The sequence below is a fragment of the Pristiophorus japonicus genome, chromosome 18, assembly GCF_044704955.1.
Source record: "Pristiophorus japonicus isolate sPriJap1 chromosome 18, sPriJap1.hap1, whole genome shotgun sequence".
NCBI lineage: Eukaryota > Metazoa > Chordata > Chondrichthyes > Pristiophoridae > Pristiophorus > Pristiophorus japonicus.
The window spans coordinates 52,511,174-52,538,655 of record NC_091994.1 but is presented as its reverse complement, the minus strand read 5'-3'; the positions used below and the strand labels follow the sequence as shown (position 1 = coordinate 52,538,655).

The following is a 27,482-nucleotide window of genomic DNA, read 5'->3' as shown; positions in this document are numbered from 1 at the left end:
CTGCATATAAGAACGTAAGAAATAGGAGCAGGAAGCCATTCGGCCCCTCGAGCCTGCTCTGCCATTCAATGAGATCATGGCTGATCTTCTACCTCTTCTTCTTGCCTGCACCATCCCTATATCCCTTGACTGCCTTAATATCCGAATTAATATCCGAAAATCTATCGACCTCTGCCTTGAATGTACTCAAAGACTGAGCCTCCACAGCCCTCTGGGGTAGAGAATTCCAAAGAGTCACCACCCTCTGAGTGAAGAAGTTTCTCCTCATCTCAGTCCTGAATGGCCGACCCCTTATTCTGAGAATGTGGCCCCTGGTTCTAGACTCCCCAGCCAGGGGAAACATTCTCCCTGCATCTACCCTGTCGAGCCCTGTAAGAATGTTGTATGTGTCAGGGCAATCACCTCTCACTCCACTCACCTCTCACGTAACAGCAGTTCTATAAACAAGACTCCCATGGAGCAAGGCTGCGTTATGGAAGAATGTTCCGGATCAGTGAATGAACCTCACAGCTGAGCTGGAGAAATATGTCAGCCCTGAAGCTGCTGTTGAATATTTACAGAGCTTGCGATGTTTGGTGCTGGGTGTTACACACTGGGCACATTGATCTGTGCCAGGAGTTAAGGTCGTGAGGTTGCTCAGGGCTGCCTCCCACACCTGACGTTCCCAGGGAATACTACTTACTGACCAAAGGCTTCCATTGGAAAACTGAGATTCTTTAAAACTAAACATCCCCTATGATTTGCTACTTAGGATCTCCTGATCCTTGTTGACTCTTTTGCAGTTGACGTGTAACTCTGGCCTGACATTCTTTGAGCCCACACTGCAGCTCGATATAAGTGAGCGACATTCAGTCTCAGCCTGTCATAGCTTCAGCTCACACTCATCTAGTGTAGACTCACCTTTAACCTCAATGGAACCGCCTTCCTCCTGGTCCTACCGTCATATTGATCAAAACCATAAACTAGCAACTCTGAACCAGCCCTCGCCCTAAACTAACCCTCGCGCTAAACTAACCCTCGCGCTAAACTAACCCTCGCGCTAAACTAATCCTCGTGCTAAACCAACCCTCGCGCTAAACCAACCCTCGCGCTAAACCAACCCTCGCGCTAAACTAACCCTCGCGCTAAACTAACCCTCGCGCTAAACTAAACCTCGCGCTAAACTAATCCTCGCGCTACTAACCCTCGCGCTAAACTAACCCTCGCGCTAAACTAACCCTCGCGCTAAACTAATCCTCGCGCTAAACTAACCCTCGCGCTAAACTAACCCTCGCGCTAAACTAACCCTCGCGCTAAACTAACCCTCGCGCTAAACCAACCCTCGCGCTAAACCAACCCTCGCGCTAAACCAACCCTCGCGCTAAACCAACCCTCGCGCTAAACCAACCCTCGCGCTAAACCAACCCTCGCGCTAAACCAACCCTCGCGCTAAACCAACCCTCGCGCTAAACCAACCCTCGCGCTAAACCAACCCTCGCGCTAAACTAACCCTCGCGCTAAACTAATCCTCGCGCTAAACTAATCCTCGCGCTACTAACCCTCGCGCTAAACTAACCCTCGCGCTAAACTAATCCTCGCGCTAAACTAATCCTCGCGCTAAACTAACCCTCGCGCTAAACTAACCCTCGCGCTAAACTAATCCTCGCGTTAAACTAACCCTCGCGCTAAACTAACCCTCGCGCTAAACTAACCCTCGCGCTAAACTAATCCTCGCGCTAAACTAATCCTCGCGCTAAACTAACTCCGACGTGAAATAAACCCTCATGCCGAACTAACACAGCTATGAATAAACCTCACTCTAAATTAACTTGAATGGCGTACAAACTGTAAAATACTCTTGTCTAAATTAGCCCTTCCCCTAAATTAACTCTTATTGTAAACTAACCCTTGCTGGAAACTGAACCTCATTCCCAACTGAACTTCACTCGAAACTAACCCTAATCATAAACTAACTTCAACTGTAAAATAACCCTCACTCTAAACTAGCCTAACCATAAACCCACCCTCACACTCATGCTATACTCGCACTCACCACTCAGCCTCACCCTCCCACTTTACTCAACCTCTCACACACACCCTCACACATTCACCCTCACACTATACACACACTCACCCTCACACACATCCACTCACTCTCATCCTATACACACACTCACATTCAAACTATACACACTCACCCTCACACACACTATACTCACCCTCACACTAAACCAACTCTCTCTCTAAACTAATGCTAACCATAAACGAACCCTAACAGTAAACTAACCCTCACTCTGAGCTAGCTGTCACTCTAGATTAACCCTCATTGTGGTTTAGGTGTTTATAAGGGACATGGATGCTTACTTGGGAAATTAGGATATTAATGGATATGGAGGAAAGACAAGAAGCTGATAGTAAAATACTAGCTGCTATGGCTAACAAATATAAGAGAGCAAGTTTGATGGGCTGAATGGCTCACTCCTGGTTTTGCTTCCTAACCCTAACTAACCCTAAATCTAAACTAACTCTAAGTTTAAACTTACACTAACCACAACCTAAACAACAATTACAACTTGCATTCATTTAGCGCCTTTAACATAGTGAATCGTCCCAAGGCGCTTCACAGCAGCGTAATCAGACACAGTTTTCAGACAGAGCCATGTGAAGCACTATTAGGACATATGACCAAAGCTTGATCAGAGGGAGGTTTTAAGCAACAGCTTAAAAGGAGGAAAGAGAGGTAGAGAGGTAGAGAGGCGGAGCGGTTTAGGGAGGGAATTCCAGAGCTTGGGGCCTGGACTGCTGAAGGTACGGCCACCAATGGTGGAGCGATGGAAATCAGCGATGGTCAAGAGGGCAGAATTAGAGGAGCATAGGGATCTGGGAGGGTTGTAGGGCTGAAGGAGATTACAGAGATAGGGAGGGGCGAGGATGCCATGGAGTGATTTGAATAAAAGGATGAGAATTTTAAATTTGAGGCGTTGCTGGATCAGGAGCCAGAGTAGGTCAGCGAGCTCAGGGGTGGTGGGACTTGGTATGATTTAGAATACATGCAGCAGAGTTTTGGATGAGCTCAAGTGTGGAAGATGGAAGGCCAGCCAGGAGGGCATTGGAATAGTCAAGTCTGGAGGTAAAAAAAGCATGGATGGGGGTTTCAGCAGCAGATGAGCTAAGACGGGCGATGTTACGGAGGTGGGAGTAGGTGATCTCAGTGATGGAGAGGTTATGGGGTCGGAAGCTCAGCTCAGGGTCAAATAGGACACCGAGGTTGTGAGCAGTCTGATACAGCCTGAGACAATGGCCAGGGAAAGGCTGGAGTTAGTGGTAATTTTAACCCCCAAGAACGGGTGCATTTGAGTCGGATAAGAAGTTAAACATTGAAAAATGTCAAACCCAACTCCAAGCTGCTTAATTCCGGTTTTAACGGTGGCGGGTCAGGGGCGCGTGACCAATCCGCTCTCAGAAGGCGGGTCAGGGGCGCGCGACCAATCCGCTCTCAGGCAGCGGGTCAAGGGGCGGGCAACCAATCCGCTCTCAGGCGACGCGCGACCAATCCGCTCTCAGGCGGCGGGTGAAGGGGCGGGCGACCAATCCACTCTCAGGCGGCGGGTCAAGGGGCGGGCGACCAATCCGCTCTCAGGCAGCGGGCGACCAATCCACTCTCAGGCGGCGGGCCGGTTGGTCCATTTTAACAGGCTTTTTATTTTTAACCCATGTTGGCCGGATTTCCCAGGCCTCGGAAAATCTGGCAGGTAAAAGGAGGTGAGAAGGGCTGGATCCACACGGTAAGTGCATTTACAGCACTGATTGCGACCAGGAGTGTTTCCCCCGGGCCCAACAAGCCAACCTGTTTCCCCCCCGTTGATTGGCTGACACCCACTGCCATGATTTCAGACCTCCCCCGATCACCCCCTCCCCCCAGCGATTTCATACCTCCCCCAACCTCCCCCTGGCGATCTTCAACCTCCCCCACTCCCCCGGAAATTTCAGACCTCCCCCAATCTTCTCCCCTCCCCCCGCCGATCTCCGACTCCCCCAATCTCCCTCACCACCACGCTCTGCCTGCTTCCTCGTGATCTTTCCCTCCCTTCCTGCTCTGTGCTCCTCAGCTGGGATGGGTTTGGGGTGGGGGTTGGGGTTGTGGTTGGAGTTGGGATGGAGTGGGGGTGGGTTTGGGGTGGGGGTTGGGCGGGGGTGGGTTTGGAGTGGGGTGGGGTGAGTTTGGGGTTGGGGGGTGAGTTTGGGGTGGGGTGAGATTGAGGTGGGGGTGGGTTTGGGGTGGGGGTGGGGTTGGGGGGTGAGTTTCGGGTGGGGTGGGTTTGGGGTGGGGGTGGGGTGGGGTGAGTTTGGGGGGGATGGGGTGGAGTGGGGTGGGTTTGGAATGGGGTGAGTTTGCGGTGGGGGTGGGGGTGAGTTTGGGGGGGATGGGGGTGGAGTGGGGTGGGGGTTGGGCAGGGGTGGGTTTGGAGTGGGGTGGGGTGAGTTTGGGGTTGGGGGGTGTGTTTGGGGTGGGGTGAGTTTGGGGTTGGGGGTGGGTTTGGGGTTGGGGGTGGGTTTGGGGTTGGGGGGTGAGTTTGGGGTTGGGGGGTGAGTTTGGGGTTGGGGGGTGAGTTTGGGGTTGGGGGGTGAGTTTGGGGTTGGGGGGTGAGTTTGGGGTTGGGGGGTGAGTTTGGGGTTGGGGGGTGAGTTTGGGGTGGGGGGGTGAGTTTGGGGTGGGGGTGGAGTGGGGTGGGTTTGGAGTGGGTGAGTTGGGGGTGAGTTTGGGGGAAGGGATGGGGTGGAGTGGGGTGAGTTTGGGGTGGGGGTGGGTTCGGAGTTGGGGTTTCAGAAGTTTAACTCTTTACCTCCCACCCGACTTGGGGTTTATAGTTGCCCCCACTGTGCGACGCTGGGTGTAATGCTGAGCGAGTGGATTGAGCAGAAAGCTAAGCCTCGGCTTGGTGTGGGCTGGGAGCCACATGCCCAGGGGTAGAGCAGATACCTGAGCAGTGACGCTCTCATTGCTTCCCATGCGCTCGTAGTACAGGTGGTCGGCATACAGATGCAGCAAGCAAGTCGTCCGTGTCGGGTCAACACTTCTCTCTGACCTTGAAAGCAGGAGCTCCTGAAAGAAGTAATAGGAAGAGTTGTTTTTTATAAAGTGATTTGCTCTTTCATGTGAAGGAATCCAGCAACACAATCATCCAAATCTGGAGCAAACAACCAACACTGGTCTTCTGAAAGCCGATGAAAAAGAACAGGGGGAATAGAGAGGGTCGTCCTAGGGTTCCTGTATTAGTGCAGACAAAGAGGATCTTCCTCGGGTTACAACTCATCTTGTCGGCTCTGCCCGGGCCGATATCGGACTTGCGCCCTCTCCCGACCCAGGAATTCCAGGACCTTTATTCCATTTTCTCTCTCTGAAGGAATCTAAAATCTAAACAAGATCTACCGTGATTATGGTTATAGATCTGTTCATCGAGAATTCCTATTAATGTATGTTCATCGTATTCCTTCTATATTAGCTTGGATGATGTGGAATCTGTATGGGTGGAGCTGCGGAATACCAAAGGGCAGTAAACACTAGTGGGAGTTGTGTACAGACCACCAAACAGTAGTAGTGAGGTTGGGGACAGCATCAAACAAGAAATTAGGGATGCGTGCAATAAAGGTACAGTAGTTATCATGGGTGACTTTAGTCTACATATAGATTGGGCTAACCAAACTGCTAGCAATATGGTGGAGGACAATTGCCTGGAGTGTATTAGGGATGGTTTTCTAGGCCACCATGTCGAGGAACCAATTAGCGGGCTGGGCATCCTAGACTGGGTGATGTGTAATGAGAAGGGACTAATTAGCAATCTTGTTGTGTGAGGCCCTTTGGGAAAGAGTGACCATAATATGGTAGAATTCTTTATTAAGATAAAGAGTGACACAGTTAATTCAGAGACTCGGGTCCTGAACTTAAGGAAAGGTAACTTCGATGGTATGAGACGTGAATTGGCTAGAATAGACTGGTGAATGATACTTAAAGGGTTGATAGGCAATGGCAAACATTTAAATATCGCATGGATGAACTTCAGCAATTGTACATCCCTGTCTGGAGTAAAAATAAAATGGAGGAAGGTGGCTCAACCATGGCTAATGAAGGAAATTAGGGATAGTGTTAAATCCAAGGAAGAGGCATATAAATTGGCCAGAAAAAGCAGCAAACCTGAGGACTGGGAGAAATTTAGAATCCAGCAGAGCAGGACAAAGTGTTTAATTAGGAGGGGGAAAATAGAGTATGAGAGGAAGCTTGCTGGGAACATAAAAACTGACTGCAAAAGCTTCTATAGATATGTGAAGAGAAAGAAGACAAACGTAGGTCCCTTGCAGTCAGAATCAGGTGAATTTATAATGCGGAACAGAGAAATGGCAGACCAATTGAACAAATACTTTGGTTCTGTCTTCACGAAGGAAGACAAGAATAACCTTCCGGAAATACTAGAGGATGAAGGATCTAGCGAGAAGGAGGAACTGAAGGAAATCCTTATTAGTCAGGAAATTATGTTAGGGAAATTGATGAGATTGAAGGCCGATAAATCCCCAGGGCCCAATAGTCTGCATCCCAGAGTACTCAAGGAAGTGGCCCCAGAAATAGTGGATGCACTGGTGATCATTTTCTAATAGTCTATCGGCCCAGGATCAGTTCCTATGGATTGGAGGGTAGCTAATGTAACACCACTTTTTAAAAAAGGAGAGAAGAAATGGGTAATTATAGATCGGTTAGCCTGACATCGGTAGTGGGGAAAATGTTGGAATCAATTATTAAAGATGAAATAGCGGCGCATTTGGAAAGCAGTGACAGGATCAGTCCAAGTCAGCATGGATTTATAAAAGGGAAATCATGCTTGACAAATCTTCTAGAATTTTTTGAGGATGTAACTGGTAGAGTAGACAAGGGAGAACCAGTGGATGTGATGTATTTGGACTTTCCAAAAGCTTTTGACAAGGTCCCACACAAGAGATTGGTGTGACAAATTAAAGCACATGGTATTGGGGGTAATGTATTGACGTGGATAGAGAACTGGTTGGCAGACAGGAAGCAGAGAGTCGGGATAAACAGGTCCTTTTCAGAATGGCAGGCAGTGACTAGTGGGGTACCACAGGGTTCAGTGCTGGGCCCCCAGCTATTTACAATATACATCAATGATTTAGATGAAGGAATTGAGTGTAATATCTCCAAGTTTGCAGATGACTCTAGGCTGGGTGGCGATGTGAGCTGTGAGGAGGATGCTAAGAGGCTGCAGGGTGACTTGGACAGGTTAGGTGAGTGGGCAAATGCATGGCAGATGCAGTATAATGTGGATAAATGTGAGGTTATCCATTTTGGGGGAAAAATATGAAGGCAGAATATTATCTGAATGGCGGCAGATTAGGAAAAGGGGAGGTGCAGCGAGACCTGGGTGTCATGGTACATCAGTCATTGAAAGTTGGCATGCAGATACAGCAGGCGGTGAAGAAGGCAAGTGGCATGTTGGCCTTCATAGCTCGGGGATTTGAGCCTAGGAGAAGAGAGATTTTACTGCAGTTGTACAGGGCCTTGGTGAGGCCTCACCTGGAATATTGTGTTCAGTTTTGGTCTCCTAATCTGAGGAAGGACATTCTTGCTATTGAGGGAGTGCAGCGAAGGTTCACCAGACTGATTCCTGGGATGGCAGGACTGACATATGAGGAGAGATTGGATCGACTGGACCTGTATTCACTGGAATTTAGAAGAATGAGAGGGGATCTCATAGAAACATATAAAATTCTGACGGGATTGGACAGGTGAGATGCAGGAAGAATGTTCCTGATGTTGGGGAAGTCCAGAACCAGGGGTCACAGTCTAAGGATAGGGGGTAAGCCATTTAGGACTGAGATGAAGAGAAACTTCTTCACTTATAGAGTTGTTAACCTGTGGAATTCCCTGCCGCAGAGAATTGTTGAAGCCAGTTCGTTAGATATATTCAGGAGGGAGTTAGATATGGCCCTTACCGTTAAAGGGATCAAGGGGTATGGAGAGAAAGCAGGAAAGGGGTACTGAGGTGAATAATCAGCCATGATCTTATTGGATGGTGGTGCAGGCTCGAGGGGCCGAATGGCCTACTCCTGCACCTATTTTCTATGTTGCTATATAACTTTGCCCCTTCCCCATCCCTGTGGGAGCAGGAAATGGATTGCAACATGTGGGCTATGGGGAAAGAGCAGAGGAGTGGGATTCATTGGATAACGGCACCAAACAACAATAACTTGCATTTATATAGCGTCTTTAATGTATTAAAACGTCCCAAGGCTTCACAGGAGAGGTGTCCAAAAAATATTTGACACCGAGCCACATCAGGAGATATTAGGAAAGATGATGCATAGGTTTTAAGGAGCATCTTAAAAGGAGGAAAGAGAGGTAGAGCGGTGCGGGGGTCTAGGGAAGGAGTTCCAGAGTTTGGGGCCCAGGCAACTCAAGGCACAGTCACTAATGGCAGAGTGACGAAAATAGGAAAAGCGCAAGAGGCCAGAATTCAAGAAGCGCAGAGATCTCGGGGGTTATGGGGCGGGAGAAGATCAGTGATAGGGAGGGGGCGTGGCCATGGAGGGATCTGAAAACAAGGATGAGAATTTTAAATTCGAGGCATTGCTTAACCGGGAACCAATGTAGGTCAGCGAGCACAGGGGGATGGGTGAGCGCAACTTAGTGAGAGTCAGGATAGTGGCAGCCGAGTTTTGGATGTGTTTATGTTTATGTAGGGTAGAACATGGGAGGCCAGCCAGGAGTGTATAGGAATAGTCAAGTCAAGTGGTAACAAAAGCATGGATGAGGGTTTCAGCAGCAGATGAGCTGAGGCGGAGCAGACTCGGGCGATGTTACGGAGGTGGAAATAGGCGTTCTTGTTGATGGACAGGATATGTGGTCGAGTTCATGTGCGACACCGAGGTTGCGAAGAGTCTGATTCCGCCTCAGACAGCGACCATGGAGAGGGATAGAGTCGGTGGCTAGGGACTGATGACGATGGCTTTGGTCCTCTCAATATTTAGTTGGAGGAAATTTCTGCTCATCTAGTGTTGGGTATAGGACAAACAGTGTGCAGTGTGCACCATCTACAAGATGCACTGCAGCAACTCACCAAGGCTTCTTCGGCAACACCTCCCAAACCTGCGGCCTCTACCGCCTAGATGGACCAGGGCAGCAAGCGCATGGGAACACCACCACCTCCACGTTCCCCTCCCAGTCACACCATCCTGACTTGGAAATATATCGGCCGTTCCTTCATCGTCGCTGGGTTAAAATCCTGGAACTCCCTCCCTAACAGCACTGTGGGAGCACCTTCACCAACGGACTGCAGCGGTTCAAAAAGGCGGCTCACCACCACCTTCTCAAGGGGCAATTAGGGATGGGCAATAAATGCTGGCCTTGCCAGCAACCCCAACATGCCAGAAATTAATAGATTTTTTTCAAAAATGGAGTTGAGGTACTGATCAGCAGAATGGTGGGTTGGGCTCAAAGAGCTGAATGGTCTGCTCCTGGTCTCATGCCCCAAGGGACAAGAGTGAAGCTGGATCAAGATGTCTACCGGGACTGAATGTGAATGTTGCCTACGTGGGCAGGTCCGGTGTGGGCGATGTCCGTGGGGGGGGTCACGACCCCACCGCTGACTCCATCCCGCTGCTAAACATTAACTTTCCTTAATGGGGCCTTTTTAACTCGCCCAGCGCATTTCCCGGCCCAATGAGCTGGTTGGGTCTGGTGACATCACTCATGATGCATTTTCAGCGGGGATCTTTAAAGGGACCATGGTCACATTGCATTTGAAAGTTATTCTAGCTTAGTACTGTCTTAGTGTACTACAGCATTGGATTGCTGCAGACACTGACAATGACTGCACAGAGGCAGAAGGCTGCACCCAGGCTCTCCGATGAAGGGAGGTCTCCTTCCCTTCCCGATGGGCGGAAGAGACCTCCCCAGGAGACCAAGACAGCCTGGTTGCAGATTGCACAGGTCACACGCAGGGGTGTGGTCAGGACTTGGGCTCAGTGCTACAAACGTTTCAATGATCTCATTAGGTCAGGAAACATTAGTACATCCTAGGCACTCCCTCGGAATCGAGGAAGACTTGCTACCACTCCTGAAGTGAGTTCTTTGGTGGCTGAACAGTCCAATGCGAGAGCCACAGACTCTGTCATAGGTGGGACAGATAGTCATTGAGGGAAGGGGTGGGTGGGACTGGTTTACCGCACACTCCTTCCGCTGTCTGCGCCTGACCTCTTTGCGTTGAGACTCGAAGAGCTCAACGCCCTCCCGGATGCACTTTCCCCACCTCGGGCGATCTTCGGCCAGGGTCTCCCAGCTGTCAGTGGTGATGTCGCACTTTTACCAGGGAGGCTCTGAGGGTGTCCTTGTAACGCTTCCGCTGCCCACTTTTGGCTCATTTACCATGAAGGAGCTCCGCATAAAGCATTTGCTTCGGGAGTCTCGTATCTGGCATGCGAACTATATGGCCTGCCCAGCGACGCTGATCGAGTGTGGTCAGTGCTTCAATACTGGGGATGTTAGCCTGGGCGAGGACACTGATGTTGGTGCGCCTGTCCTCCCAGGGGATTTGCAGGATCTTGCGGAGACATCGTTGGTGATATATCTGCAGCGACTTGAGGTGCCTTCTATACATCATCCATGCCTCAGATCCATACAGGAGGGCGGGTATTACTATAGCCCTGTAGACCATGAGCTTGGTGGTAGATTTGAGGGCCTGGTCTACAAACACTCTTTTCCTCAGACGGCCGAAGGCTGCACTGGCGCACTGAAGGTGATGTTGAATCTCTGCATCAATGTCTGCCTTTGCTGATAAGAGGCTCCCGAGATATGGGAAATGGTCCACGTTGTCGAGGGCCGCGCCATGAATCTTGATGATTGGAGGGCAGTGCTGTGCGGTGGAGGACCTTTGTCTTACGGATGTTAAGCGCAAGGCCCATGCTTTCATATGCCTCAGTGAATACATTGATTATATCCTGGAGTTCAGCCTCAGAATGTGAGCAGACGCAGGCATCGTCTGCATACAGCAGCTCAACGACAGAGGTTGGGGTGATCTTGGACCTGGCCTGGAGGCGGCATTGGTTAAACAGCTTCCCACTGGTTCTGTAGTTTAGTTCCACTCCACCAGGGAGCTTGTTGATTGTGAGGTGGAGCGTGGTGGCGAGGAAGATTGAGAAGAGGGTTGGAGCGATGACGCAGCCCTGTTTGACCCCAGTCTGGATGTGAATTGGGTTTGTAATGGATCTGTTGGTAAGGATCACGGCCTACATGTTGTCGTGAAGCAGGCGAAGGATGTTGATAAACTTTTGGGGGAATCCAAAAACAGAGGAGGACGCTCCATAGACCCTCACGGTTGACAGTGTCAAAGGCCTTTGTAAGATCGAAGGCGGCCATATATAAGGGCTGGAGCTGCTCCCTGCATTTTTCCTGCAGCTATCGCACTGCAAAGATCATGTCCATTGTGTCCCGTAGGGGACGAAATGCGCAATGTGATTCCGGGAGGAGCTCCTCGGCCACGTGGAGAAGACAGTTGAGGAGAACTCTAGCAACAACTTTCCCAGTGGCTGACAACAGGGAGATTCCACTGAAGTTGCCGCAGTCGGACTTGTCCCCTTTTTAAAAAATGGTCACAATCACTGCATCTCAGATCTCCCGGCATGCTCTCTTCCCTCCAGATGAGAGAGATGAGGTCATGTATCTGCGCCAACAGCGCCTCTCTGCCATACTTTAGCACCTCAGCAGGAATTCCATCCGCATCCGTAGCCTTGTTATTCTTGAGCTGTTTTATGGCTTTGCCTACCTCGTGCAATGTTGGAGTTTCACTGAGTTGGTGGCGTGTCGCATGCTGCGGGATAGAGTCGAGAACGCTCGAGTCAAAGGCAGAGTCTCGAGTGAGGAGATCTTCAAAGTGCTCCTTCCATCGGGCCCAGACAGCCTCGGTGTCCTTGATGAGTGTTTCCCCTTTCTTGGCCAGGGGTGGGGTGGGGCATTGAGAGTTTGGACCATAGGTGGCCTTGACTGCGATGAAGAATCCTCGCATATCATGGCTGTCGGCCAGTTGTTATATCTCCTGTGCTTTCTCTACCTATCACCTATTCTTTAGGTCCCGGGTTTTTTGTTGGACCTGAGCCTTGAGCCATCTATAATGTTGTTTTGCAGCTCCTGAGTTAGGTTGTTGCTTGAGGCTCAGAAATGCTTTGCGCTTGCGATCTATTAGTTCTTTATTTTTAACACTTTCCGTTCTTGGACACATTTGTTTGCACCTTTTGGAAGTGGCTTAGTGAGTTGCAGTGAATGGTTAGGAACAGTTCCCACCTGAGGAAAGTGATCATCTGTCAGGTGGGAGTTTTTACTGAACATTTGATGATGTCAAGTAATCAGCTGGAGCAATAACCACTGAACTCCCGCCTCAGGTTGACAGACGTGGTTCCCGAGCTGCGTGAATCCCATGGCCATGCAGAGAAATTTAAAAAGTGAGTGAAAAAAGGCTCTTAAGTGCCTGTAAACTACCCGATAATCATCTCAGTTGGGTTGCCCGCTGCTGTCGGTGGGGTCAGCTCAGCAATGCCAGACATGCCTGGAAGAAAGGTGCGTGGGGGGAGAGGACAGGACACACCTCGGGAAAGGTGTGTCGGGAGAAAGGACAGGCGTGCCAGGGGGAAAGGTGGGTGGGGGCTAGATGACGGCGGGTTCCTGAGCTGTTGTCAAAAATAACCACTTACCCAGTTGACCTGCCAGCGATCACGCCCGCGACCACCCAGGAAAAGTTCAATCCCAATGTGAGAAAAATACAGAGACAATGGGGTAGAAATTCAACGCTGCCCGAAATGGCTCGCACCTACCGCGTCTGATATGTTTTCACCGCTGCGGTGCACAAGGTGGCCTCCTGCACGAAATTCAGCTCTTTGTCATTTTTTGGGGAGCGGACCGGAACTCGGCCCTAATGGGGGCGGTAGTGCTTCAGTGAGCACACTAGAGGGGCAGAAGTGGAGGCTGGACAGAGTCTCAGCGCTGATGCCATCATCACATGTGCTCGTCACCACGTCGCTCCCTTTCACTTAAAGGGGAAGGCCGCTGTGAACTCTGCGATTCTTTTAGTTAGGCTCACTGGGACTCCAGGAAGGGTTTCGGCCGGGCCAATGGCCTGGCACCCAAGATGGGGTGGCAGGCTGCCTGTTGGTGGCCCGGCCAAACCCGGGGGGGGGCGTAATTGTCCGGCCAACCGCAAGAAAAAATAAAATGGCGACCGCGGCAGTGCGCCCTTCCCTTGAATAACCGCCGCAGAGCCATGTCACACACACCGAACACAGGGCACCGACAGAAAAAGCTGTCGGGGGCTTTGCTCGGCGGCCCAAAGATTTTTGAGGCTGAATTTCGATGGAGGTGTGGGAGATCAGCGGTGCGCGCTTTGATGTTGCGCTTAGGACGGGTCGGCAGCAGCGGGGCAGAAGTGGGGACTGCCGGGAAAATCACCGAGGAGAATTCAGCTGTCGGCGGCCACTCGACTCCGCCGCTCAGCCGGCAATCTCCGAGGGTAAGAGGCATTTTCGGGAGGCTGAATTTCATCCCCAATGTTAATACAATACAGCACCACAATATAACACAGAGTGAAAGGCAGCATGGTAAATACAGCAGAGGCTGAGATAATTACAGGGACAGGGTAATCACACAGACTAAATAATGTAACATAGCAGTCAGTGTGTGGAATATAACAGGAACTGTAATACACTTATTGCAGAGTGTAACATAAACCGTGTATGGCAATAACACAGAGGCACATAGCAATGAGAGGAATAAAACCCGTGAAGGTTTCTGGAGCAGCTTGTAGTCTCTGTTGAGGTATGCAATCTATAAAGCCTGATTTGTTGTTCAAGAGTGAGAACAGAGAGAACCGGGCTGGGTACAAGATGACAGATGGACCTTAACTCCCCAACGCTGTCCTTTAAACGCAGGAAGCTTCTTTACCCAATTGTATTACGATACAACCCATGGAATGGTATTAAGGGCGGACTGCCTATACTCCCTGTCCTGCCACTCCTCCCAGCCTCCCAACCTTTCTCTCACCACAGGACCTCTAACTCCACCAGAAGCATCAAACAACAGGGACGCACACCCTGGATGGGGTACAGTGTGTGTGAGGGTGGGGAGTTGGATGGGGTACAGTGTGTGTGTGAGGGGGTGGGGAGTTGGATGGGGTACTGTGTGTGTGAGGGGGTGGGGAGTTGGATGGGGTACAGTGTGTGTGTGAGGGTGGGGAGTTGGATGGAGTACAGTGTGTGTGTGAGGGTGGGGAGTTGGATGGAGTACAGTGTGTGTGTGAGGGGGTGGGAAGTTGGATGGAGTACAGTGTGTGTGTGAGGGAGTGGGGAGTTGGATGGGGTACAGTGTATGTGAGGGGGTGGGGAGTGTGAGGGGGTAGGGAGTTGGGTGAGGTACAGTGTGTGTGAGGGGGTGGCGAGTTGGATGGGGTACAGTGTGTGTGTGAGGGTGTACAGTGTGTGTGTGAGGGTGGGGAGTTGGATGAGGTACAGTGTGTGTGTGAGGGGGTGGGAAGTTGGATGGGGTACAGTGTGTGTGTGAGGGTGGGGAGTTGGATGAGGTACAGTGTGTGTGTGAGGGGGTGGGGAGTTGGATGGGGTACAGTGTGTGTGTGAGGGGGTGGGGAGTTGGATGGGGTACAGTGTGTGTGAGGGGGTACAGTGTGTGTGTGAGGGTGTACAGTGTGTGTGTGTGAGGGTGGGGAGTTGGATGAGGTACAGTGTGTGTGTGAGGGGGTGGGGAGTTAGATGGGGTACATAAGAAATAGGAGCAGGAGTAGGCCATTTAGCCCCTCGAGCCTGCTCCGCCATTCAATAAGATCATGGCTGATCTGATCATGGACTCAGCTCCACTTCCCTGCCCGCTCCCCATAACCCTTTACTCCCTTATCGCTCAAAAATCTGTCTATCTGTGCCTTAAATATATTCAATGATCCAGCCTCCAAGCTCTCTGGGGCAGAGAATTCCATAGATTTAAAACCCTGAGACAACAAATTTCTCCTCATCTCAGTTTTAAATGGGCATCCCCTTATTCTTAGACTATGTCCCCTAGTTTTAGTTTCCCCTATGAGTGGAAATATCCTCCCTGCATCCACCTTGTCGAGTCCCCTCATTATCTTATATGTTTCAATAAGATCACCTCTCATTCTTCTGAACTTCAATGTGTACAGGCCCAACCTACTCAACCTATCCTCATAAGTCAACCCCCTCATCTCCGAAATCAACTTAGTGAACCTTCTCTGAACAGCCTCCAATGCAATTATATCCTTCCTTAAATATGGAGACCAAAACTGTATGCAGTATTCCAGGTGTGGCTTCACAAATACCCTGTACAGCTGTAGCAGGACTTCTCTGCTTTTATACTCTAACCCCCTTGCAATAAAGGCCAACATTCCATTTGCCTTCCTGATTTCTTGCTGTACCTGCATACTAACTTTTTGTGTTTCATGCACAAGGACCCCCAGGTCTCTCTGTACTGCAGCACTTTGCAATTTTTCTCTATTTAAATTATAATTTGCTTTTCTATTATTTCTGCCAAAGTGGATAACCTCACATTTTCCCACATTATACTCCATCTGCCAAATTTTTACCCACTCACTTAGCCTGTCTATATCCCTTTGCAGATTTTTTGTGTCCTCCTCACAATTTTCTTTCCCACCCATCTTTGTATCATCAGCAAACTTAGCTACATTACACTCGGTCCCTTCATCCAAGTCATTAATATAGATTGTAAATAGTTGAGGCCCCAGCACTGCAGCACCCCACTAGTCACTGTTCGCCAACCGGAAAATGACTTATTTATCCCGACTCTCTGTTTTCTGTTAGTTAGCCAATCTTCTATCCATGCTAATATATTACTCCCAACCCCATGAGCTTTTATCTTGTGCAGTAACCTCTTGTGTGGCATCTTATCGAATGCCTTCTGGAAATCCAAATACACCACATCCACTGGTTCCCCCTTATCCACCCTGTTTGTTACATCCTAAAAGAACTCCAGCAAATTTGTCAAACCTGATTTCCCTTTCATAAAATCAAGCTGACACTGCTTGACTGTTTTATGCTTTTCCAAATGTCCTGCTAATGCTTCCTTAATAATGGACTCCAGCATTAAGTAGTGTATGAGGGGGTGAGGAGTTGGATGGGGTGCAGTGTATGTATGTGTGAGGGGGTAGGGAGTTGGAAGGGGTGCAGTATGTGTGTGTGTGAGGGTGGGGAGTTGGATGGGGTACAGTGTGTGTGTGTGTGTGTGTGTGTGTGTGTGTGTGTGTGTGAGAGGGTGGGGAGTTGGATGGGGTACAGTGTGTGTGTGAGGGGTGGGGAGTGGGGTACAGTGTGTGTGAAGGGGTGGGGAGTTGTATGGGGTACAGTGTGTGTGAGGGGTGGGGAGTTGGATGGGGTACAGTGTGTGTGTGAGGGGGTGGGGACTTGGATGGGATACAGTGTGTGTGAGGGTGGGGAATTAAATGGGGTACAGTGTGTGTGAGGGAGTGGGGAGTTGGATGGGGTACAGTGTGTATGAGGGGGGAGTTGGATGGGGTACAGTATGTATGAGGGGGTGGGGAACAGTGTGTGTGAGGGGGTGGGGAACAGTGTGTGTGAGGGGGTGGGGAGTTGGATGGGGTACAGTGTGTGTGTGAGGGTGGGGAGTTGGATGGGGTACAGTGTGTGTGAGGGAGTTGGATGGGGTACAGTGTGTGTGAGGGGGTGAGGAGTTGGATGGGGTACAGTGTGTGTGTGAGGGGAGTTGGATGGGGTACAGTATGTGTGAGGGGGTGGGGAGTTGGATGGGGTACAGTGTGTGTGATGGGGTGGGGAGTTGGATGGTGTACAGTGTGTGTGTGAGGGGGTGGGGAGTTGGATGGGGTACAGTGTGTGTGAGGGAGTTGGATGGGGTACAGTGTGTGTGATGGGGTGGGGACTTGGATGGGATACAGTGTGTGTGAGGGTGGAGAGTTGGATGGGGTACAGTGTGTGTGAGGGTGGGGAATTAAATGGGGTACAGTGTGTGTGAGGGAGTGGGGAGTTGGATGGGGTACAGTGTGTGTGAGGGGGGAGTTGGATGGGGTACAGTGTGTGTGTGTGAGGGGAGTTGGATGGGGTACAGTGTGTGTGAGGGGGTGAGGAGTTGGATGGGGTACAGTGTGTGTGTGAGGGGGTGGGAAGCTGGATGGGGTACAGTGTGTGTGAGAGAGTGGGAATGTTGCTCGGAGGAACATGTTGCTATGAAGAACTAGTTGGTTTATTAGCAAAAGGTTTAACAATCACACGACACATTACCAGTTGATCCATCAAGCTCACAACCAGCTGCCTGATCGTGGATCCCCAAACCCAATTGCTTGGTGTTATTGAGTCTTGTGGACGTCACGTGACTGGCTAAGCCACTCACAACTCAACAGGTCTACCAAGCTGTGAGCAATATCCCCGGGGCGTACATTACACAGCCCACGGGCCCTGAATCTCACCCTCCCAACACGCCGTCTGATGAGAGGCGGCCACGAGGGGCTGGTCCTCTGGTGCAGGCCACTTTGCTCACCTGGCTCTCTGCCGCTTGGAAACCTTGCTGCTCCTGATGCAATGTCCCAGACACGGACTCGCTGACACAGCGACGACCTTGCCCTTGAAAGTGCGAGTAATCTGAAGTGGAACAACGAGGTTATCAGAACCATTCTGATTATAGCTTCAAGAGGTTGCAATACCAAAATATTTTACTGGGAGCCCGGCCACGCAGACTAAACAACATAGTACAGCGTTAGTACTTGGCACAGCAAGGGGGGAGGGGACGGCACCATGCGCAGTGGGTGAATGCAAAACACTTCCTCATTGATATTCTCGATGTCTTTTCCCTCAGTTGCCTTTCAACTTCACACTGGATATGAACAAAACCATCAGCTCAATCAAAGCTGCCCTCTTCTGAAAACCTGTTCGAGTTTTGCTTAGCAGGAAATATTCTCGCCTCTGGGTCGGGGTCTGGGGCCTGATACTGCCCTGCGATGGTAAATGTTGGTGCATTGTTGAAGGTGCCATCTTAGATAAACCAGGGTCCTGTAGATCAACGGCTTGCAAAGATCCTTTGGCACCATTTGGATAAGGGCAAGCAGTTCTCCCAGTCTCCTGGCCTGGGGAGTGCAGCCTCACCCTACATTGACAACCAATCCCTCAGAGTCCACACAACACACTCCCATTGTATTTCTTACTCCTCGGATCGTCCTGTTTGAAGTCGGTGGACTTGAAGATTTGGGAAGGAAGAAAATGTTTGTATTTAGTGCCTTTCACGGCCAAATGATGTCACAAAGCGATTTACAGACAATGAAGTATTTTTGGAGTGCTCTCAATGAGATAATGTGGGAAACGCGACAGATAATGTGCGCACAAGATCACACAAACAGCAATGTGATAATGACCAGATCATTTGTTTCAGTGATGTTGCTTGAGGGATAAATATTGTCTAAGACACCGGGAATAACTCCCCTGCTCTTCTTCCAATAATAGGGGGGGAAAAGAGTGTGGGGAAGACAGCGAGGGGGGGGGAGGGGAGACAGCGATGGGGGGGAGGGGAGACAGCGATTGGGGGGGGTAGAGACAGTGGGGGGGGAGAGAGACAGTGGGGGTGGGAAGAGAGACAGTGGGGGGGGGAAGAGACAGTGGGGGGGAGAAGAGACAGTGGGGGGTGGGGCAAAAGAGACAATGGGGGATGGGGGAAAGAGACAGTGGGGGGGGAAAGAGACAGTGGGGGGGGGGGAAGAGACAGTGGGGGGGGGGAAGAGACAGTGGGGGGGGGGAAGAGACAGTGGGGGGGGGGGAAAGACTTTGGAAGTTTCTGTCTTTGAAAAAAAGCTACAAAATCCGAGGTAAAAAAACAGCACACGGTGTGAACAGCTAGAGATTAAAAATGGCAGGTGTAATCGGATATTTGGGTGAATATAGACACGACCAGGAACGTTTTAAAGCATGTGGTTCGGCTAGAAATGTATTTCATTGCAAATAACATAATCCAAGTTCCAGACAATGCAGTCCAGAACCAGGCTGTGTTGAAACGTAAGAAAACGATCTTATCAGTGGCAGGTCCGGCATTATACGAAACCCTTGTAAATCTGCTTGTGCCTGACGAGCCAAAGGACAAAACACTTAAAGAGATTTTAACGAAGTTGGAGCAGCACTATAACCCCAAACCGTTAGAAATTGCTGAAAGCTATCGTTTCGGGATTCGGAATCAAAAGGCGGATGAAAGTATCGCTGATTACATCATAGCATTAAAAAAGCTATCGATGCACTATAATTTTGGAAACTTTAAAAAAAAACATTACGGGATCGTTTTGTTTGTGGGGTGAAAAATTATGCGATCAGAAGGAAGTTATTGACGACAGATGACTTAACTTTTGAGATTGCTTGTCTGACAGCGAGGTCGATGAGCATGGCTGAACAATATTCCCGAGAATTAAATAATGATTACGGCCGTCAGTCAACTGAGGTAAGTCACCTGCAGGTTCAAAGTAAAAGACGGCCATGGCCGAAAGTCTCAGAAACTGGAAATTTTACCAGAGCGTCGAAGTCGTGCTATAGGTGCCTGGGACAACACATTGCTAAAAGTTGTCCATACGTGAAGGCAGAGTGTTTCTTCACGAAGGCATGCCGACTGAAGAGTAAACCAGTTTTTAAAGCTATAAGTCCAGCGTTCAAAGCTATGAGTCGAAATCCAAAGAGACTACATAGCATGGAAGAACAACAACAGGATGAGATGTTAGAGTTACACGTCATCAGGTGCACGAGGTTAACGGACAGCGATTCGGAAAGCATCAAAATCCACATAGATGTTGCGGGATTCAAGATACCAATGGAAATTTACACGGGTGCCTCCGTGAGTGTAGTACCGGAGTCACTGGACCGCGACAAATTGCGTGATTTCCAACTGGAGAAATCCAAGATGGAGCTGCGAGGCTACTCGGGAGAGAAAATTCCTGTAGTAGGCCGTATCACCGTACCGGTGAAATATAAAGATCAATTTCAGAACTTGCATCTAATAGTAGTGAAAGGAGACAAGTCTGCCTTACTAGGAAGAAATTGATTGATTGGAGTAAGATTTTCTGTGTGGAAGCGAGATTTTCATCAACAGAAGAGGTTATTAAGTAGTATCCGAAGGAGTTGAAGGTGGAAATGATTCAATTATTTCTGACTTTTCAGATAACTTTGATACACCAGTAGCAAATCCTAAATCCAATGTACTGGAAACAAATCCAGGAGAGAATTAGAATGAAAGTCTGAGTCCGAGTCAAGAAAACAAAGAGCCTGAAGTTAGAGTGAGTTCAAATGAAAATCAAGTAAATGGAGGAAAATGTTCCTCAGGATGAGCCTCAAATGAGTGTGGAATCAACACCATGTTTGGAAGGTTCTGTTCGAAAGCGAAGGTATCCTCTTCAAAACAGAAAACAAGTGGTAAATTTAAATTTGAACAAAAGGCAGCTTTCCGGAGAGTTCCGAGAGAGCAGCCTGCATGTTAGGAAGCTGTGTGTGCTGTGCTCTGTGAAGTTGGTGAGAGGGGAGCGACCTATCAAAAGCCCAGCGGGAGATCGAGAGCCAGCGGCAGTTGGTGAGAGGGGAGCGACCTATAAAAGGCCCAGCGGGAGATCGAGAGCCAGCGGCAGTTGGTGAGAGGGGAGCGACCTATAAAAGGCCCAGCGGGAGATCGAGAGCCAGCGTACTGGTGCAGCTACAGCGGGAGAGAAAGCAAAATAGAAGTAGAAAGTAATCAAAAAGTGACGTCACAGCCAATGGGGTAAGTGATTGGCTGGTGATTGGTGAGTAGCTTTTCTTTTATTTTTTATATCAGTAAGTGAACTGTAACATTGTTATTACCAATTTAAGGGTATCTAAGGGTTAAGACATGGCAGGAGAGCTTGGTCACATGATATGCTCCTCCTGTACCATGTGGGAATTCGGGGACACTTCCGGTGTCCCTGGGCGCTACGTGTGTGGGAAGTGTATCCGCCTCGAGCTCTTGATGGTCCGCGTTGCGGAGTTGGAGCTGAGGGTGGATTCACTCTGGAGCATCCACGACGCTGAGAATGACGTGAGTATCATGTGTAGTGCGTTGGTCTTACCGCAGGAGAAGGGTCCACAGCCAGATAGGGAATGGAAGACCAGCAGGAAGAGCAGTGCAAGAAAGATAGTGCAGGGGTCCCCTGTGGTCATCCCCCTGCAAAACAGATACACTGCTTTGAGTACTGTTGAGGAGGATGACTCATCAGGGGAGGGCAGCAGCAGCCAAGTTCATGGCACCGTAGGTGGCTCTGCTGCAAAGGAGGGCAGGAAAAAGAGTGGGAGCACGATAGTGATAGGGGATTCGATGGTGAGGGGAATAGATAGGCGTTTCTGCGGACGCAACCGAGACTCCAGGATGGTATGTTGCCTCCATGGTGCAAGGGTCAAGGATGTCTCGGAGCGGGTGCAGGACATTCTAAAAAGGGAGGGAGAACAGCCAGTTGTCGTGGTGCACATTGGTACCAACGACATAGGTAAAAAAAAGGGATGAGGTCCTACGAAAAGAATTTAAGGAGCTAGGAGCTAAATTAAAAAGTAGGACCTCAAAAGTAGTAATCTCGGGATTGCTACCAGTGCCACGTGCTAGTCAGAGTAGGAATCGCAGGATAGCGCAGATGAATACATGGCTTGAGCAGTGGTGCAGCAGGGAGGGATTCAAATTCTTGGGGCATTGGAACCGGTTCTGGGGGAGGTAGGATCAGTACAAACCGGACGGTCTGCACCTGGGCAGGACCGGAACCAATGTCCTAGGGGGAGTGTTTGCTAGTGCTGTTGGGGAGGAGTTAAACTAATATTGCAGGGGGATGGGAACCTATGCAGGGAGACAGAGGGAGACAAAAATGAGGCAAAAGCAAAAGACAGAAAGGAGATGAGGAAAAGTGGAGGGCAGAGAAACCCAAGGCAAAGAACAAAAAGGGCCACTGTACAGCAAAATTCTAAAAGGACAAAGGGTGTTAAAAAAGCAAGCCTGAAGGCTTTGTGTCTTAATGCAAGGAGTATCCGCAATAAGGTGGATGAATTAACTGTGCAAATAGATGTTAACAAATATGATGTGATTGGAATTACGGAGACGTGGCTCCAGGATGATCAGGGCTGGGAACTCAACATCCGGGGTATTCAACATTCAGGAAGGATAGAATAAAAGGAAAAGGAGGTGGGGTAGCATTGCTGGTTAAAGAGGAGATTAATGCAATAGTTAGGAAAGACATTAGCTTGGATGATGTGGAATCTATATGGGTAGAGCTGCAGAACACTAAAGGGCAAAAATCGTTAGTGGGAGTTGTGTACAGACCTCCAAACAGTAGTAGTGATGTTGGGGAGGGCATCAAACAGGAAATTAGGAGTGCATGCAATAAAGGTGCAGCAGTTATAATGGGTGACTTTAATATGCACATAGATTGGGCCAGCCAAACTGGAAGCAATGCAGTGGAGGAGGATTTCCTGGAGTGCATAAGGGATGGTTTTCTAGACCAATATGTCGAGGAACCAACTAGGGAGGAGGCCATCTTAGACTGGGTGTTGTGTAATGAGAGAGGATTAATTAGCAATCTCATTGTGCGAGGCCCCTTGGGGAAGAGTGACCATAATATGGTGGAATTCTGTATTAGGATGGAGAATGAAACAGTTAATTCAGAGACCATGGTCCAGAACTTAAAGAAGGGTAACTTTGAAGGTATGAGGCATGAATTGGCTAAGATAAATTGGCTAATGATACTTAAGGGTTTGACTGTGGATGGGCAATGGCAGACATTTAGAGACCGCATGGATGAATTACAACAATTGTACATTCCTGTCTGGCGTAAAAATAAAAAAGGGAAGGTGGCTCAACCGTGGCTATCGAGGGAAATCAGGGATAGTATTAAAGCCAAGGAAATGGCATACAAATTGGCCAGAAATAGCAGCGAACCTGGGGACTGGGAGAAATTTAGAACTCAGCAGAGGAGGACAAAGGGTTTGATTAGGGCAGGGAAAATGGAGTACGAGAAGAAGCTTGCAGGGAACATTAAGGCGGATTGCAAAAGTTTCTATAGGTATGTAAAGAGAAAAAGGTTAGTAAAGACAAACGTAGGTCCCCTGCAGTCAGAATCAGGGGAAGTCATAACGGGGAACAAAGAAATGGCAGACCAATTGAACAAGTACTTTGGTTCAGTATTCACTAAGGAGGACACAAACAACCTTCCGGATATAAAAGTGGTCAGAGGGTCTAGTAAGGAGGAGGAACTGAGGGAAATCTTTATTAGTCGGGAAATTGTGTTGGGAAATTGATGGGATTGAAGGCCGATAAATCCCCAGGGCCTGATGGACTGCATCCCAGAGTACTTAAGGAGGTGGCCTTGGAAATAGCGGATGCATTGACAGTCATTTTCCAACATTCCATTGACTCTGGATCAGTTCCTATCGAGTGGAGGGTAGCCAATGTAACCTCACTTTTTAAAAAAGGAGGGAGAGAGAAAGCAGGGAATTATAGACCGGTCAGCCTGACCTCAGTAGTGGGTAAAATGATGGAATCAATTATTAAGGATGTCATAGCAGCGCATTTGGAAAATGGTGACATGATAGGTCCAAGTCAGCATGGATTTGTGAAAGGGAGATCATGCTTGACAAATCTTCTGGAATTTTTTGAGGATGTTTCCAATAAAGTGGACAAAGGAGTACCAGTTGATGTGGTATATTTGGACTTTCAGAAGGCTTTCGACAAGGTCCCACACAGGAGATTAATGTGCAAAATTAAAGCACATGGGATTGGGGGTAGTGTGCTGACGTGGATTGAGAACTGGTTGTCAGACAGGAAGCAAAGAGTAGGAGTAAATGGGTACTTTTCGGAATGGCAGGCAGTGACTAGTGGGGTACCGCAGGGTTCTGTGCTGGGGCCCCAGTTGTTTACATTGTACATTAATGATTTAGACGAGGGGATTAAATGTAGTATCTCCAAATTTGCGGATGACACTAAGTTGGGTGGCAGTGTGAGCTGCGAGGAGGATGCTATGAGGCTGCAGAGTGACTTGGATAGGTTAGGTGAGTGGGCAATGCGTGGCAGGTGAAGTATAATGTGGATAAATGTGAGGTTATCCACTTTGGTGGTAAAAACAGAGAGACAGACTATTATCTGAATGGTGACAGATTAGGAAAAGGGAAGGTGCAACGAGACCTGGGTGTCATAGTACATCAGTCATTGAAGGTTGGCATGCAGGTACAGCAGGCGGTTAAGAAAGCAAATGGCATGTTGGCCTTTATAGCGAGGGGATTTGAGTACAGGGGCAGGGGAGGTGTTGCTACAGTTGTACAGGGCCTTGGTGAGGCCACACCTGGAGTACTGTGTACAGTTTTGGTCTCCTAACTTGAGGAAGGACATTCTTGCTATTGAGGGAGTGCAGCGAAGATTCACCAGACTGATTCCCGGGATGGTGGGACTGACCTATCAAGAAAGACTGGATCAACTGGGCTTGTATTCACTGGAGTTCAGAAGAGTGAGAGGGGACCTCATAGAAAGGTTTAAAATTCTGACGGGTTTGGACAGGTTGGATGCAGGAAGAATGTTCCCAATGTTGAGGAAGTCCAGAACCAGGGGTCACAGTCTAAGAATAAGGGGTAAGCCATTTGGGACCGAGATAAGGAGAAACTTCTTCACCCAGAGAGTGGTGAACCTGTGGAATTCTCTACCACAGAAAGTAGTTGAGGCCAATTCACTAAATATATTCAAAAGGGAGTTAGATGAAGTCCTTACTACTCGGGGGATCAAGGGGTATGGCGTGAAAGCAGGAAGGGGGTACTGAAGTTTCATGTTCAGCCAATAACTCATTGAATGGCGGTGCAGGCTGGAAGGGCTGAATGGCCTGCTCCTGCACCTATTTTCTATGTTTCTATATCACGGGGGGGAGGGAGAGATAGTGAAGGGGGGTGGGGGAGAAAGACAGTAAGGTGAGGGGGGGAAGACAGTGAGGGGGGGGGGAAGACAGTGAGGGGGGGGGAAGACAGTGAGGGGGGGGGGAAGACAGTGAGGGGGGGGGAAGACAGTGAGGGGGGGGGAAAGACAGTGAGGGGGGGGAAAGACAGTGAGGGGGGGGGGAAAGACAGTGAGGGGGGGGAAGACAGTGAGGGGGGGGGAAGGACAGTGAGGGGGGGGGAGACAGTGAGGGGGGGGAAGACAGTGAGGGGGGGGGGAAAGACAGTGAGGGGGGGGAAGACAGTGAGGGGGGGAAAGACAGTGAGGGGGGGAAAGACAGTGAGGGGGGGAAAGACAGTGAGGGGGGGAAAGACAGTGAGGGGGGGAAAGACAGTGAGGGGGGGAAAGACAGTGAGGGGGGGAAAGACAGTGAGGGGGGGAAAGACAGTGAGGGGGGGAAAGACAGTGAGGGGGGGAAAGACAGTGAGGGGGGGAAAGACAGTGAGGGGGGGAAAGACAGTGAGGGGGGGAAAGACAGTGAGGGGGGGAAAGACAGTGAGGGGGGGAAAGACAGTGAGGGGGGGAAAGACAGTGAGGGGGGGAAAGACAGTGAGGGGGGGAAAGACAGTGAGGGGGGGAAAGACAGTGAGGGGGGGAAAGACAGTGAGGGGGGGAAAGACAGTGAGGGGGGAAAGACAGTGAGGGGGGGAAAGACAGTGAGGGGGGGAAAGACAGTGAGGGGGGGGAAAGACAGTGAGGGGGGGAAAGACAGTGAGGGGGGGAAAGACAGTGAGGGGGGGAAAGACAGTGAGGGGGGGAAAGACAGTGAGGGGGGGAAAGACAGTGAGGGGGGGAAAGACAGTGAGGGGGGGAAAGACAGTGAGGGGGGAAAGACAGTGAGGGGGGGAAAGACAGTGAGGGGGGGAAAGACAGTGAGGGGGGAAAGACAGTGAGGGGGGAAAGACAGTGAGGGGGGGAAAGACAGTGAGGGGGGGAAAGACAGTGAGGGGGGGAAAGACAGTGAGGGGGGGGAAAGACAGTGAGGGGGGGAAAGACAGTGAGGGGGGGAAAGACAGTGAGGGGGGAAAGACAGTGAGGGGGGAAAGACAGTGAGGGGGGAAAGACAGTGAGGGGGGGAAAGACAGTGAGGGGGGGAAAGACAGTGAGGGGGGGAAAGACAGTGAGGGGGGGAAAGACAGTGAGGGGGGGAAAGACAGTGAGGGGGGAAAGACAGTGAGGGGGGGAAAGACAGTGAGGGGGGAAAGACAGTGAGGGGGGGAAAGACAGTGAGGGGGGGAAAGACAGTGAGGGGGGGAAAGACAGTGAGGGGGGGAAAGACAGTGAGGGGGGGAAAGACAGTGAGGGGGGAAAGACAGTGAGGGGGGGAAAGACAGTGAGGGGGGAAAGACAGTGAGGGGGGGAAAGACAGTGAGGGGGGGAAAGACAGTGAGGGGGGGAAAGACAGTGAGGGGGGGAAAGACAGTGAGGGGGGGAAAGACAGTGAGGGGGGGAAAAGACAGTGAGGGGGGAAAGACAGTGAGGGGGGGAAAGACAGTGAGGGGGGGAAAGACAGTGAGGGGGGGAAAGACAGTGAGGGGGGGAAAGACAGTGAGGGGGGGAAAGACAGTGAGGGGGGGAAAGACAGTGAGGGGGGAAAGACAGTGAGGGGGGGAAAGACAGTGAGGGGGGGAAAGACAGTGAGGGGGGGAAAGACAGTGAGGGGGGAAAGACAGTGAGGGGGGGAAAGACAGTGAGGGGGGGAAAGACAGTGAGGGGGGGAAAGACCGTGAGGGGGGGGAAAGACAGTGAGGGGGGGAAAGACAGTGAGGGGGGGAAAGACAGTGAGGGGGGGAAAGACAGTGAGGGGGGGAAAGACAGTGAGGGGGGGAAAGACAGTGAGGGGGGGAAAGACAGTGAGGGGGGGAAAGACAGTGAGGGGGGGAAAGACAGTGAGGGGGGGAAAGACAGTGAGGGGGGGAAAGACAGTGAGGGGGGGAAAGACAGTGAGGGGGGGAAAGACAGTGAGGGGGGGAAAGACAGTGAGGGGGGGAAAGACAGTGAGGGGGGGAAAGACAGTGAGGGGGGGAAAGACAGTGAGGGGGGGAAAGACAGTGAGGGGGGGAAAGACAGTGAGGGGGGGAAAGACAGTGAGGGGGGGAAAGACAGTGAGGGGGGGAAAGACAGTGAGGGGGGGAAAGACAGTGAGGGGGGGGAAAGACAGTGAGGGGGGGAAGACAGTGAGGGGGGGAAAGACAGTGAGGGGGGGAAAGACAGTGAGGGGGGGAAAGACAGTGAGGGGGGGAAAGACAGTGAGGGGGGGGAAAGACAGTGAGGGGGGGAAAGACAGTGAGGGGGGGGAAAGACAGTGAGGGGGGGGAAAGACAGTGAGGGGGGGGAAAGACAGTGAGGGGAGGGGGGGAAAGACAGTGAGGGGGGGAAAGACAGTGAGGGGGGAAAGACAGTGAGGGGGGGGAAAGACAGTGAGGGGGGGAAAAGGGCAGTGAGGGGGGGAAAGACAGTG

General features: G+C 50.4%; 1 protein-coding gene across 1 annotated transcript in view; it reads right to left on the bottom strand.

Annotated features, from left to right (window-relative positions):
- LOC139229037 (disintegrin and metalloproteinase domain-containing protein 10) overlaps window positions 1-27,482 on the bottom strand; it is a 224,241-nt gene that overhangs the window by 79,478 nt on the left and 117,281 nt on the right. The window contains exons 5-6 of the mRNA XM_070860697.1: window positions 17,576-17,676; window positions 4,961-5,083 (exon numbers count right to left, since the gene is read on the bottom strand). Coding sequence (XP_070716798.1) covers window positions 4,961-5,083; window positions 17,576-17,676 — 224 coding nt within the window. The remainder of the gene's footprint in view (window positions 1-4,960; window positions 5,084-17,575; window positions 17,677-27,482) is intronic.